Source organism: Ruditapes philippinarum, unplaced genomic scaffold, assembly GCF_026571515.1.
Source record: "Ruditapes philippinarum isolate M1 unplaced genomic scaffold, ASM2657151v2 ctg178_1_1_1_1, whole genome shotgun sequence".
NCBI lineage: Eukaryota > Metazoa > Mollusca > Bivalvia > Venerida > Veneridae > Ruditapes > Ruditapes philippinarum.
In genome coordinates, this window is record NW_026857426.1 from 344,981 (window position 1) to 361,398 (window position 16,418).

The following is a 16,418-nucleotide window of genomic DNA, read 5'->3' on the forward strand; positions in this document are numbered from 1 at the left end:
AATTGCAAAATCAGTGCATTGGAGTATGATGATAACATGGAAAATAATACAGACAATTAACATTTGCTGATGATGATGATGATGATGATGATGGTAAAGAACGGATGATGTAATTTTCAATTACAAAAAAAAAAGAAAAAAAAAAGAAAGAAATGAAGATTAAACTTTAAGTAGGGCCTGAAAATACTTTTTTAAAGAAGAAAATCCAACCCAAATCATTCTAAGCCAACTTTATGCTATAATTGAAGTCAACAGTAAAACAGCTAAGAAAGAAAGCTACAAGTTTATAGAAACATAATTATGCTTAAATCAGCATTTCTGCCAAATATAACAGAAACAACATCAACATTCATACTGTACAAAGTCACTTTGACAGAGATATCAGAAAGGTTACAAACAAACTGACAAAGTCAAAACAAAACACACTTTATATACAAGTACTACAATGTACATTTGTATATGATAAAATATCTAAAAATTAAAAAAATATATATATACCAAAGTTTCATTGATTTATATATAATTATGTTAATATGTATATCCCCTTTCTCACTATTAATATACTCCAAGTCAGTATTCTTTAAGAGCCACAAATCAAAAATGCCTCACAAATAAATCAGACAGAAATTAACTTTAAAATCCTATCCAAAGTGTAAATATAACCTATAAAGAATTAGGAAGATATTTTGTAGATATCTAAATGTAGTAATTGGATGAATTATTCACAATAAAACTCAAATCCTGTATATATGAAACCTTTACATGCACCAATTAATAATGTCAATGGAAAGCATAGTTATAAAAAAAAAAATTAACAAAAGTAAGGAAAACATCCTGGTTTGTGCATCAGTAACTTGACTGACTGATTTCATATTGAAATAAATCTTAAATCTAGAATAATTACTAGACAAGGTTATAATAAAAGAAATTTTCTGAGCTCAAACTCAGATCTCGGATATCTGGTTGGTCAGAAACTGCCATAGAATGTACACTGACCAATGAAAACCCTGAGATTTGAAACAACCAATGAAAACTCTGAGATTTCAGACAGAGCTCAGAAAAAAGTTATATAACCTCTAGGCCAGTTCAGTATCTAAAGATATGCAGAGCAACTTTAATTATTCTTTTTAGGGGCCATACTTTAGAGTAAATAGATTAATAATTACAGACCTAAATCATAATCAGTACATGTATTTGATAATACAAATATTTAGTAAATGTTGGTATACTGATAGAAAAGTTCTGGTTACATAAAAAGAGACTGTGAATCTACTTATATTTTCTAGCTATGTAGGTATATTGTCCATATACATTACTCTATATCATAAAAAAAATATTGATTTCCCATCAGAGCTTCCATTTAAGTCCAAAATTTGGAAGTTATATTAATATACAAAGCATTAAAATTTTGATGCCACAAGCCAACATTAGGGTGTAAGTTTCTCCAAGACTTTCATGAAAGAGTTATTTTCTCCAAGGCTTCCACCAATGGAAGCCCTGTCTGATTATCATATTTTGAAAAAGGCTTTATTTTACCTTTTTTAATTAACTTATATTACGTCTGGAAATAAGTCTTGACACAGAAAAACAAAATACTTAAAAATAACTTAAATTTCAGTCAGACAGGTCAAGCAATTTTTAAACAGACTTTCTCACAGATACACCTTCAAAATACTTACATTTTTAAACAGACTTTATCTTACATTTTAGAAACATAATATATAAAACTTACATTTTCTAGGTCATATTTGGGATCTATATGTCTGGAGATATAACCCTCAAGATAGGAATAGAACTTCTGGGTGGGAGGGAAGAAATTCAGTAGAATAGCCATCAGTTCCCATCCTCTCTGTAAACTGTCCCTGTAATAATATTACATACATTTACATACATTTTCATATATGTATACATTAATATGTATTTTTAAATATTTACATACATTTCCATGTATTTTCAAACAATTATACATTTTACATGTATTTAGAATACTATCAGGCATTTTCATGTATTTTCATAAATTTACATGTATTTTCAAATATTCACATACATTAACATGTATTTTCAAACAATTACATTCATTTACATGCATTTAGAATACTATCAGAATATGTTTTAACAATTCTTTTATTTCTTTTTTGCTGTATTGTTGGGTTTTAAGATCACATTAACTTTATTGTATAACATTATGGTTTCTTTCTTGTGTACATCAACTGCTTTCAAGGTACCAACAGGTACCTGTGTAGAACCATCATTCTTCCACAAGTAAGTTGGATGTGGTTCAAATCCCAGCCTTCTACAAAGCAAGTCAAAATTAATGTGTAGACACCAATACTATACCATGCAATTTTTTTGACAAAATATAATTCGCAAAATCCAATTCCTTTTATTGAGTTTCCAGTTTTTTCTTGGAGAGAAAGATTTCATGCTGTCCTATCAATGTATTTTTATTTATGCAAGATTAGCAAAAAATAGATAAAACCACCAACTTTACATGAACTCACATAATAATTTCTCGAAAGAAAGTCTCCAATATTCCTTATTAAGACTTAAACCAAAAAACATTCAGGGGCAGGTAATCCAAACTCTGTAACCATTACCACTTACAAAATAGTTTCAGAATACAGGAATATACCTCTTTTACAAGTAATACTTACTCTTTCTTATTTTCTGTTGTTTGTCTACATATTTGTATGAAAGTTTCGTCACGAAGGTCAGGACCAACAGACCATCCTTTTATGGTGATGTCGAGAGCCAATTGGGACTGGGTCAACTTGGTCTTCCTATCTCCCATGTATGACTGTATCAGTAATTACAGTTAAGGCAAATTAACAGTAATCATTAATAGTTATCATATATGAAAGTTACCATCACTGAAAGTGACCATTATTACAGTAACACTTAGGATAATAACATTTCAGCATTTACATTATTTTAGGAAGTACACCCATCATAGGCTTACTGAAAATTAGCATACATTTTTATTATCTATTACTACCTTAATGAAAATGAGATGAAATAAAACTTACCATTCTTCAAATAAAGAAATATTTTCACAGAGCCCACCTACTGGCAGAGAAAAAAAATCATTTCACAACTCTATACAGTATTGCTTTACCTCTTAAAGAAATTCTCCATTTTTTTTTAAATGAAAGACTACATTTAACTTTCCAGCATTACTGACAAAAGACCCAAGGTGGTTTTCTGTGCATTTTTTACAGTCACTAGAGAGTACCTGGGTAGAATAATTACCCCCCCCCCCCCCCCCCCCCTGCAATAAGCCAGCTGAATAGCTTCCAAATATGAAAGAATTATTTCATATAACTAGTAAGATGTGAGACTTTAGCAGTTCGTTTGTATGTAACCATAACCATGAGTAAAACAAAGTCCCATTCTTTATTCTATATAATATGAAAGTATTGTATAATTTGAAAGAAAATCAATAAATATTTGCAAATTTAAAAAAAAGGATATGTTTAAACACTTCCACAGCCTCTTTCTTTACATTCTTGTCTGTTGTTCTCAACATTGGTTTGGTTATAGGATCCTGAAAATTATAAAGAAAACAAGAAATGTATTATACAATCTATCAATTAATAACTTCAATCTATCAATTAATAAATTTATTCAACAATGCAAAGTTCTATATAATAGCCCACGGATAATAAATGATTTCTACAAAGATAACTAGTCTGTCTTTTAATTCATGTTATGAGTAAAACAAGAATGGAATACACAAAGCCTTTACATTTTTTTTGTAAGGGTCTTGTACTGCATTGCATTTGGGATAGTCCCTGCATTAACAGAACTGGAAGTGATTAACCTTTGCCACTGATATGAGCCCGAGCCAACCTGCATATCTGTGCAGTATGACCAGTATGATACTGTGAGTAGCTCAATTTTTGTAATTTTGATATTGTTACTTTCTTAAACATTGAATGGACTGTTCAAAATTCAAACCTTGGCAAATCCATTACACAAATTCAGCAGATAAACAGTTCATGTGACTTTGATATCATACTGCAAATATTAAGCTGCCATGAGTCTGAAATATGGTGAGGCTTTATGATGCAGACTGGCCTATATATTGGTGGCATACAGGACTTGTATACAAAGTGTTAATCAAATAATACTCTAGCTTTATGAAATATTATGCAAGTATATGATCAGGAGTTAACAGTTTAAAGAGTAAACAGTATGTAAGTTGTATCAATAATATTGGCTAATATAAGTTTCTTTTTTATTTCAGATGCAGATAAAACATTTTTTTGGGTCACTTTTTTAAGTCAAACCAGCTGTGTTAAAGTCATATGGCACATCACCAGGCAGTTCTCGTGGATGAAGACTACAGGTGACTCACTGTGTATTATTTCAGGTGTGACCAGGGACCTGAGTTAAAGCATTAATGTTACCTAAGCTAGTTAAACAGCTTCATCACATGACAGAATTTGAAGTTGTGACCCACAGCACTGACTAAAAATCAATCATTTTTAACCACTCCGTACAAAATATGAAAAATCATCATACCTTTGACCATTTCAGCATGTTGGTAAGTGGGACATTCTTGCCAAACAGACCTTTCTTATGTTTATTAAGATGTTGTTGAGCGTAGTTCTCTATATCACTGTCTGATGGCAGTTTTTGTTTAGGAGACAGATGTTTACTATGGCTTATTGGTGGACAGGTGCCTGCTCGACCCTGAAAATTTATAAACAAGTTACATGTACTGGTAATGTAATTCACTTGAAAAAAATAAGATAAAATATGCTTCTGTTTCACACATAGCCCTCAATATACAACAATAACTTACTAAGATAAATTGATTAAAACACTGTAGCTGAGAATGACAATGTAACACAATGTGTGCAAATGGAACATGACCTCCGTAAGGAAGAATATTCTTATGCAAATATACATACTAAATAATAAACAAGAGCGATCAGTAATCACATGTGTCGCCTCATGATGGCCAATTTCATGTTGGGACAAATTTTGTGACAGACAGACAGACAGACCCACAGTGCACAACTAGACCTGGTACTGATCATTCCTGTAAAGTTTGGATAAAATTGCACCAGTAGTTTATGAGGAGTAGTCCGGACAAGCTTTTGTGTATCTGGCAACACACAGAAAAAGAAACCTTTTTATTAAAGGGCCATAACTCGGCCAAAAATCATTCAACCGGAAAACCCGTGCAATATGCGCAAGGACTTGAGCTACAGATCAATCCTGTAAAGTTTCATTGAAATTGCATTAGTGGTATAAGAGAAGTAGTCCAGACAAACTTTAAAATTAAAAATTTTTAAAGGGCCATAACTTTGACAAAAATCATTGAACCGGAAAATGCTGACAATATGCACAACTAGACTTGGTACTGATCATTCCTGTAAAGTTTGGATGAAATTGCACCAGTAGTTTATGAGGAGTAGTCCGGACAAGTTTTGTGACGGACGGACGGACAGACAGACAGACGGACGACGGAGAAGTGATCCCTATATGTCGCCACTACTCCGTATATGTAAAATTAGCACATAGGTTTTCAAGGACAACAAAACTAAAGAAAATCATTGTATTAAAAGAATTACATCATATATCAAAATATTTATCATTAAATTTCTATGGCACCATACTATTAGGTTCATTTGAATTTATATGTACATTTAACAAATTTTCTACATTTAACATTTTTACAAAATGATTACATAAATCTGGCATCTTTTGTTAGTGAGCATGACCTTTACACTTCAGAATTGCTGATAAAATCTTAAAATATATGGCAATACTTCAACACATAAAAGGATAAATTCAATGCAGTGATTTATTCTTCCTGTCATTTTAAATTTATTGCAATGTTTGAACCTACCTGTCTACTTAAAGATCCTATACTAGATGAGACAGGCATATTGGCATCAGCTTGGCTGGGCACCACCATGGACAAAGGTCTGTGAGTCAAGTCCAACTGTGCTGAGTGGCGCTCGGATCCAGGACTCCCATCGACAGCCTCACCACTTTTCTCGTGCTTCTTACGTTTTAAGGAAGCGTGTTGTGTTTCTAAAGCAAGGCCTGCTGGGATACCACCCATAAACGGGGAGCTTTGAAATACGTTCGCATTTTCTGTGTCCTCAAATCCTTGATCTACGAGGAAATCAAATATATTCAGTAATCAAATTTCAATCTGGAAAGAAACCTTTTATACAATAATTCTTAACAAATTTTTGGAAGGGTACCAACAGTTCATACCAAGCCTATATAATGAAGTTAGAATAAGTATATTTTTGGAAGTACATGTATTTGCATAGAAGAACTTAACTTTTGTCTTTAAACATTTTTAAAAAAAAAGTTTGTAACTGTTTAAAACAACAGCAACAACAACATAATTATGAAAGCCCTCTGAATATAGTTGGGTCAAAGGTGATATAAGAGCATTGCTACCTTATTATTATATTCTACTTTATGACACTTGACTAAATTACGTCCACTTTTCTCGTTACACAAAATATATAAAAATATAATTTGTGTGAAAGTTGACCTTGGCAGGAATATGAACTTTTGGCTATTTCATTTATATTAAATAAAACTATCTCTTTATATTGTTTTTTTTTCTCTCTGTAACTAATACTCTCAAAGAATATGACCATTGCGTTCAAAGTCAAACTTAAAATTCATAGTGTTAATCATGTGATTATATGTGATTATATCTGGGCAAGTTAATAATATGATTATATGTGATTATATCTGGGCATTTCTGGTTAATATCCCATCATGTAATGACTGCCAAAGAGGCAATTTATCATGTGCCAACAACTTTTAACCTTGAAATCTTTTATAGATAAGTTTATATAAAAATCCAGTAGTTTTTTTTCTTTTGAACAGACCAGTCAGTTTATTATAAGAATAATATACTTAGATTAAGCATGTTCATCAATAATTTTTCCGGACCACGATAAAGACTGACAATGTATATTTCCAAGTCCTATATTAATCTTGTTTAACATTTATATTCTATTACATATAACATTCTGTTGTCGAGCAAGTAAGACCTCATTGTCATTATTATGAAATATTTGAATTAATCATCACATGACAGTAAACAATTAATCATTTTTTATATACAAGACTCTTCAACAATAAAACAAGAAAATATGTATAGTAAGCAAATATGTCCTTGAAAGCAGACCTTTGAAATCATGGTCATTCAGCAGCTGTTTTAATTAACTACACACTGAAAATGATGATTCAGTTTCATGACAAAGCGACATTAAATTTTGTGAAAAGTGGGAAATATTAACTTTGCAGAAAAAGAGAACCTAATCTCTAAAAGATTTTTATATATTACCTTCAGAGAACTGAGAACTTTGCATCAGATCTATCATATGATCATCACCATCTTCATCATCCTCATCTTCTTCGTGAACAGCTGTTCCATTCAACTCCCTCGTTAACTCAAGCGTAACAGATCCATCTGTATTTCTTAAGTCATCATTAAACTCACTTATCTCTATATTAGAGTTTCTTTCTTTAAGCACATTTTTTAAGTTATTTTCATCATTGAGGTGAAATTTTGGAATTTGAGCTAATTCAGTCACTTTGGTAATTGTAATTTCTTCTATTTTCATTGGTGGAGAATCATTTGGTAAATTTGCATATTCTGGTTCAGAATCATCATCATCTTCAACTTCTTTTGACGTGTTTTGTAAATACTGGTTATTTGTTACATGTGAAAACTGATTGTCACTAGTCCGATCCTTAAAATCACGATCAGGGTAACTTTTGTTCGAGCCACGAGAAGAAATAGAATCTTGAAAAGACACTGCACTATCTTGCATGTTACGTAGAGAACCTTCTGACTGAACATCAGACATATTTCTAATAGAACCCTGGGATGATTGAGAATCTGACAATTCCCGACTGCGTAATGTATGCGAAACTTGACTGTCTTTTCGTTCTGGTCCCATTCGTCCTGACGAATAGGAACCATCACTATCTGAGCGTTCATGTCGATAATGGTTTGTTTCAAAATATTCAGGATGAATTTGTGACGTTTGCATCCCGGCACCGTCAACTTGACCTTCCGTAGCACCAGATTCCAACAATGCCTGCTCAACATTTATTTTCTTATATGCTGTATTTCCATCACGTCTATTTACACCAATGTAAGTTGGATTAGTTCGGGGAAATCGTAATTTTGGTTTACTGGGAGAAGGACTAACATGTCCACCTTGCTGTTGACACAATATATCTTGGCTAAATGCCAAACACTCGTCCCTTGACCCTGATTGAGGAATAACCGGACTATACATTCTATCTGTCTGCTGCAACTCCCTTGTAGGGGTTGGAGTGCCTGTATTCACTGGGCTAAATTGAGAAGTTCTTTCAACTTCCTGTCGGGACATATTTAACACTGGACTATATAAATTATCCTGTCTATAACTTGATGAGGAATTAGATGATTGAACAGTAACAGGGCTATATAAATGTTCATGGTCATGTACTGAACCTTCTCTTGAATGAATAGAGTCATGGAAAGACCCCTCACGTGAATGTAACGGAGGAGGCGTAAATGAATCATGTCTATTTGGTGGAGTGTAAGTTTCTGATCGACTACTAGCATACATATATTCTTTATCACTACCACTACCTCTATGATATGCACCTCGTGAAAATCCATGCCCATGACCTTGATATAAATATGAATCATCCCTTGCGTAATGGGGCGATTCATCCCTCATACGACTCTCGGGATATCTGTAACTGCTAGATCTTGCCGGAAGTCCTCCACTGTGTGTGCTCTCACTACGGTGCACTGCTGAATGTGTTCTTTGTAACCGAGGGGAGTCAACCCCTCTTGGCAACATTTCGTAGGACTCTCTACGCCCAATGCCCGATTGAAAAGAAGGACTTGATGAATAGCCTGCCTGATTTGATGAATGGGAAGAGTGTGAACCCGAGTGTGAGCCACGCCTCCTAATCTGCTCCGCACTGACTCGCTCCCCAGTTGCTCTGTCCTTAAAGCTGTCATAGTGGCCAGAGCTACTTAATGAAGAGCTAGAATCTTGTCGGCTGTACCGATGCTGAAACCAATAAATTAATATTTATATCATATTTCAAAACAGGCTGAAACATTTGCCATTTCCAAAGATGAAAATTCTAAAAAATATTGTATTTTATCACAGTCACGTTTTTACACTTTTATGCAGTACTTATGATACAAATGAAAAGGAAGTTTACCATGACTACTTAGCTTATATATTATACTCTTGATTTATTATATTAGAAACTGGGTGTTACCTTGCGTCCTGGGTGTGGACTTGTGATTGGTTGACTGGATGACGTTTCTTTCAGGGAACCAGTCCGTACATGGTGCTCTCTTCTCTGGAGAAAATAAAAGATCACAATGTAAACCACAGAAAACAGAGTCAAAAATATGAAAAGGACTGCTTCCAAAATTTGGTGACTGGTTACAAAATCTTCCATCATGTGTAAAACCAGTCTGGACACAAGCTCCATTTTGACAAAAGAATCATGGGTAAAAATGTCCGTCTGCTGCAAGTTTAAATTTTTTTGTCAAGTTTTTGCCTAGTTATTCATCATGACTCTGCATATTTGTTTGATTTAATCACAAATTAATAGCACATCATTTCATCTTCCGTATTGTTTTATTTTGCAATCATTCTTCAAGGAACGCAAAATAAATTCCATCTACACTAGGAAAAATGTTAATGATCAGAACATGTTCTTTGAAGAGAGAATATTCTTATCTCAAATCTAAGATATTCTACCATTATAAAACACCCACATCTTTTCCAATTACGTAAGCTTGAATATATAACAGGTTGCAATATAATTCTCGCATCTCCATCAATAATGTTTCAAAAAAAGAGTTCTTTGAACCTTTTTGTTATTGATGAAAACCAAACGAAAAACTGTAAACACTTGAATGGCACTATTCCAATATATGAAATTCTTAAACATTCAAAAATAGCCAACAAAATCCACTTTTTTCTTCAAAGAAACAAATTATTCCAACAATGTTTAATTGTTTTAAAAATTCCAATTTTATATATTCATGTTTTTTTTCCCTGTCTTATTATTCTTCACTGATTCTAAGCATATTTTTTTCCTACCCCAACATGAAATATTAGTATGAAGACAGATGAGTAACAGGCACTTATATTCTGAGCAGAATTTCTTATAATGTCTTTGCTATAAGAATAACAAGGTGAAATATTTGGCATAGGTAAATAAATCCAAGTACCACCACTTGCTATGGAATCATTTCATACACAACGCCACAACAATCAAAACCTGGTATTCACTTTTAAAACACTCAGGCATGTAGGTATTTTCTGAGAATATATATCTGTAAATTATTTATAAAATTCTGAGTACGTCCATTCACATGATTAAACATAAATAAGTTCAGCTTTTTATGATTTCCCGTTCCATGAACACGTCAACAATTAAAGCACGAAAACGATACTATAAAAAAATATTTCCCTAATGTCGTGTTCATGTAATATAACAAAGTCACTGTCGTAATTTTTATGCGTGACTTTTAATGTAGCAGTTCTGTAATAAACTTCCAGTAATTAACAAACACTGTGTGTTGGATTTTAATCAATATATCAACTTATTATATTAGTACAAAAGATCTACACTATCAAATTGTCTTAACACAAGCTTTACTTCCCCTAATGTTACAATTGTTTCCTGTTTCAAAGTTAAGCACTATACAGATAATGTATTTGCGTCATAGTCAAAAACAAAACAAGTAATAAGTTATTTAACATAAACATTATCAAATTTCAACGTTTCACTGTATTAAACAATTTTTTCTTTCCGCTTTTAGTTTCACAATTTTTTTGGGGTTAAAAATCAATTTTTCAATTTCAACCATGAAATATGAATATCCCCTTTTCAATTTATGCTCCTTCAAGGATTCTCTAGAAGAAAATCGTGTTTACATATCAAACAATCATTACCAATTAAGTTCTTTCACTATCACAGAATTTTATTCTTTTTTATTTGATAAACATTGAAAAAAATGAATGTATTCCAACTGCAGCATTATAAGAGATTCCATTGAGAGACATGTTATATATTGTATCAGGATATGATTTGTTCACACATACACCATGTAAACATCATGTAGTAATAAATAATACTATACATCTATTGTAAGAAGGAAGATATCCACTAATGAGGCCAACCATATTGTTATTTACGTCCCATCGTGACATCACCTTAGTGCAGTAACTGGTTAACTCTTTTAAAATTTCAAAAGGAGTTAACCTGTTACTGCACTAAGGTGACAATATTATGATTTTCTACAAAAACTTCTACATGTAGACTATTTGGAAGAAATTAAGAACAGATTTACATTATCTGGTCAGTCCGCAAAACCAAAGTATATAATAACCTTGGCCTAGATCATGTTTGGACTTTTGGGAATGCCAGTATTGGACATAAACAGTATCTTTCATTAATTACTAGAAAACACCTAATTATCTGCAGCATTTATATAATGATGATTATTAGTGTTGTATATATTGACCAGTTCTTAGAACAGCTGTTACTCTACATTATGTATTAATATTCTATAATAAAACAAACCATTCCATTTAGGCCATTATTAACACTGGCAACATTAACAATAAGTTATTGTCCCTATCCATCACTGTATATAATATAGATTACAGCTGGGTGCACTGGTTAAGACCTTGACCTTAGTTTTCATAGTCACTATTGGCTGTGGCTATAATATTTAATTTTAAAACTTATTTTATTAAAGCATTTTTGACCTTTGTTTCCAGAAAACCAATTAAAATTATTTTAATTGGTTTTCCACAAGCAAAAATTCATTATACTTAAATAAAATTACTTCCATTTCTAACGAAGAACATTACCATTTAACATATACAATGGTATAAATACAGACCCAAATTTTTTGGAAAAAAAAATTGATGATGAATAAAGACTTATATGTGCAACTTTCGTGAAAATACGCTAACTTTTCAGGACTTCTTGACAACAACAGAATCATGAAAACATATTGTATAATCATCAGAAATATTTTAACATAAACATACTGAAATACACTTCCTGATTAATTAAAAAGTTAATTCCTTACTTCAAAGGTGATTAGGCAATTTAAGGCATAATCTGTACTGACTCATCTGTTACTATACTTAAATAAAATTCACAACTCAAATATCTTCATTTGATTCTCAAGTGGGTCAACAAAACAATTTACTTATGAACGCCCTTAGCAGAAAACTGTTCACCAACAAGAATATTTCTGTCGATGGAAACAGCACAATTTCAAAACATTACATTTTTCTAACATGTTGGATTATTATTTAAGTATCTACAGTGGGCTAGAATTGACTACAATTTTCTCAAACATTGTTACATAAAGGCAGACTGGTTGTGTCATATTGGTTAGTTTGAATACCAGTCTAGAAATGAAGCAATGTCATTGGTCATTTCATAACAATTTGCATGGAAATGACCAATCATAATCTCTGTAACTATTTGTCGTACCTGCTACTAATGAATAGTTAAGTATAATTTTGTTACGTCACTTATCACTTTAAAAAGGGGATTGGCACATATAAAATTCCAGCATTTATTGTTTATAGTACACATACTTGGACAAAATAATTTCTTGTCTAGACAGGACATAGCTGCATTTTTCCTTTAAAGTGGTAATGATCGTGCAAAAGAACTGCTAAAAAAACACACAAAAACCCAAAACGTAAGCACACAAGAAAATCACCATATAAGGGTAAAATTACATATTGATTCAACTTTGCACTTTAGTCCAATAGACACTGGTCTCCCTTTTTTAATGACTCCATTAATACAGGGCACTTATTTAAGAATTACACCCCTTCTTCTATGTACCAACCATGACCAATATAACATAATATAAAAGATGCCTTTAGCCATAGGCAAGCTTAATTGAATCCCTGGAGAAATTTTAATTCATTTTGCACCAATTTAAACCAATCAGAAAATCTAGTGTCCTGTATAAATTTGCATCACTGTTAAATAATCCAGTAGCTTTCGCCCTTGAGCTATGAGCAGTAAATATTTTCCTGCATTGACCTTTGGCCTGTAAGTGCAGCAAGTTGTCTGATGTGGAGATAGGTATGTTAATTACAGAATAATGGTTCTAAATTTCCTGGGTGTAATCATGTTCATTATGCACATTATTGTATTATCAGAGTAATACATCTTTGCCACACTTTGGCAATGTTAAAATACAGACAACTACTGTACATCAATAGGATACTACTGTACTGTTAGATCATTTGATTTTCAACTTTTTTTTATATTCAAAGCTGTAAGGTTCAAGCCAAACACTCTTTGAATAGTTTCTGGAACCAACCTGTACTTAGAGAAATGAGTCTTAAGTTTTTTGCTCAATGCAACAGCAGCTTGTCCCTTGCCCACCTAAGGCCCACCCACCCGTGCACTTACCCTGCCACAACCAGCAATCCTTAGATTATTGTTCTGACATGTTTAAACCCTCAGCAAAGTCACCACTATTTTTATACTGTATGCATAATTAAAGTGTAAAAGGGCAAAACATATTTGTTTTTTTTTTGAATGGCCATGTTAAGTGTATGAGGAATTCTTATATGTAAGACAGCCATGTATTGAGTCAAATCTGACATTACAAATGTGTAGGCCAGACTAGTCTTGTTCTATACTGGAGTCAAAGGCAAGCTAGTATTTCTTATTTTCTTCACAAAATGAATATTTTACATTATAATTATTTATTGTCAACATTTTAATTTTCCATGTAATAAAGCCATTTCAGGTCATACCATTTCCCACATAGATTCAGGAAGTCATCTTGAAACTCTTCTATAAAGGAAATACTAATGTTAAGGATATGATTCAGGAAATATGCATACTAAAATTTAACGAACTTTTAGCAATAATAATTCAAAAGATATGAATTAATATTAAAATTCCCATTAATTAATCCCCTCCTCTCAATTCAAATTATATGATAAAGAAGATGTAAAGACATACATGTATATTATATTAACTCAGGAGCATAATTATATTAACTTAAAGGCATGTATATTAACAGAGGAGCATATAGTAACTTAAAGGCATATATATTAACAGAAGTGCATATAGTAACATAAAGGCATAATATATTAACTCAGGAGCATATAGTAACATAAATGCATATAGAGCATATATTAACTTAAAGGCATAATTATATATTAACAGAGGAGCATACATTAACTTAAAGGCATATATATTATTAACAGAGGAGAATCACAGGCACGAGTATCGGACCTGGGAAGAAAAAATATGACCAGATTGATAAAAAAAACCTGTGTTCATCTTAAAAGTGTCAAAAAAAACAAAAAAATTGTAAATAATGACCCCCTTTAAAAATATACTATAAGTTAACTTAGAGGCATGGTATTAAAGGAGCTTAATAATAGTGATGTAAGCATATAGAAACAGAAATGCATATAATTAACAGATGAAAATATAGTCACTTAGTATGTATGAGCAGCATATATTAACAGAGGAGCATAAAGTAACAGTGGAGCAAATAAAATTGCAAGAGCACATTCTATGACTGCCAATGAATTAAAAGTAAATTACAAAGTATTCATCACCTCTTTTATAGCACTAATCTGTATCAAACTATATTTAACCCATTTATCAAAACATATTAACAAATCATTTAGACATCACTTAAAAAAGTTCAACAGCATAAACAAAATAGCGGATATAAACTCAAAAGAATCTTGACAGATGTAATACACCCAAAATTTTCAACACAACACAATCAGTCTTCTGTTTTATACCAGACACTTTCAGCAGGATAATTAGAAAAAAATTTCATTTCTGAGAACATAAATATCTTTTATAAATTTCTACGTATCAAAATAAATCATTGACAGACAAAAAAATAAAACAGCTAAACTTTCCAGCTTTTCAGTCATGATTCAGATTTCAGTGATAACAATTTAACAAAACGAAAATCATTTTTTTCCCCCTGAATGAATTATATTTAGATAATGTGAAGACATTAATAATTTCATTCATTTCCATACGACTTTTGGTGCCCTTCACATTGAAATACAAGTGAGCCGCGTCACGACAAAACCAACAAAATGGGTTTGCGACCAGCATGGATCCAGACCAGCCTGCGCATCCGCGCAGTCTGATCAGAATCCATGCTGTTCGCTATCAGTTTCTCTACTTGTAATTGAGTTGGTAAGCGAACAGCATGGATCACTTTCTTAAATAGATACAAGAGATATTACTAGTAGCACCAATTAAGAAGGGTATTAATTACCTTGTAGATTGGTAGTGGCAAAAGATTCTTACCATGAAACCACAAAGATATTTTTTTTTCCGAGTGGGTTTTACTTCCCACCAGTACTTTAGAGGTCATAATATTATATATGGCAACTTTCCAGCTTTACTTAAGTGGGTAAAGACCTCAGGTGCCCTTGTGTGCATTATTTCAGGCATGAGCCAGCAGCTGAGTTGATTCACTGACTTTCCATAAGCTAGCGGGATAGCTTCCTTACATTAAAGAATCAGAGGTCCTTGGTGGGATTCAAACCACAAACAAAGGTTTAAAATCACCATTCTTTAACCACTTATACCCTAGCGGATCTATCAAACCAACTTGACCAAAACAGCCAAACAGTCCACACAAAGTCAACAATTACTAACTGTTTTAATACAGTGCTTTAAAATTGTCCCTAAAAATGATTAATGGTTATGTCCACATTGAAAATTAGGTATAAAGCATATCTACTGTAAAGTTATAATTTCAAAATACAGGCTGCAGAACTTAAGTCGGGACAGGTAAACAAAATCGATAAGTAAATACACTTGTTTTGACAGCATTAAATTTTTCTTTTGTAGATGTTAGCCGGGCCATTTTAAATTATACAATGATATTTGAAAAATATTTACCACAGTTGTTGTGGCTCACACTACTTTCCTCTCTCTAAGGCTTGAAAGCATAGATAAAAAGGGCCATAATTCTGTCAAAATCCATGTAAGAGTTATGAGCTTTGGACAGTGACCTTCAATTATGTGCTCAAATAATTTTGTGAAGTTTCAACACATTCCCTTCAGTAGTTTTGGAGTGCAAACCCCAGGGTGAGTACAACACCTCACTCTATTCTTTGAATAATCAAGTTAAAAAATATATTGTATATTGAACTTTTTGTTGGGTTAGAAGTTAACTTAATCAACACTGGTAATAAAGTTGTATGATGACTTTCCAATTTCCTTTCACCTGGAAAAGCTCCAGGTGTCCCTCTATGTTTATCATGTCAGACATGACCAGGCAGTCAAGGAAAGAACCATCTGATCCTGGCCAGATAATACAGATTGAACATTATTTGCAGTGACTGTGT

General features: G+C 32.4%; 1 protein-coding gene across 3 annotated transcripts in view; it reads right to left on the minus strand.

Annotated features, from left to right (window-relative positions):
• The window catches only part of LOC132749699 (uncharacterized), a 55,648-nt gene that overhangs the window by 12,723 nt on the left and 26,507 nt on the right, over positions 1 to 16,418 (minus strand). For all 3 annotated transcript variants that reach the window (XM_060739569.1, XM_060739568.1, XM_060739570.1), the window contains exons 4-10: positions 9,286 to 9,369; positions 7,334 to 9,068; positions 5,861 to 6,132; positions 4,525 to 4,695; positions 3,472 to 3,544; positions 2,655 to 2,805; positions 1,733 to 1,862 (exon numbers count right to left, since the gene is read on the minus strand). In XM_060739569.1, coding sequence (XP_060595552.1) covers positions 1,733 to 1,862; positions 2,655 to 2,805; positions 3,472 to 3,544; positions 4,525 to 4,695; positions 5,861 to 6,132; positions 7,334 to 9,068; positions 9,286 to 9,369 — 2,616 coding nt within the window. The remainder of the gene's footprint in view (positions 1 to 1,732; positions 1,863 to 2,654; positions 2,806 to 3,471; positions 3,545 to 4,524; positions 4,696 to 5,860; positions 6,133 to 7,333; positions 9,069 to 9,285; positions 9,370 to 16,418) is intronic.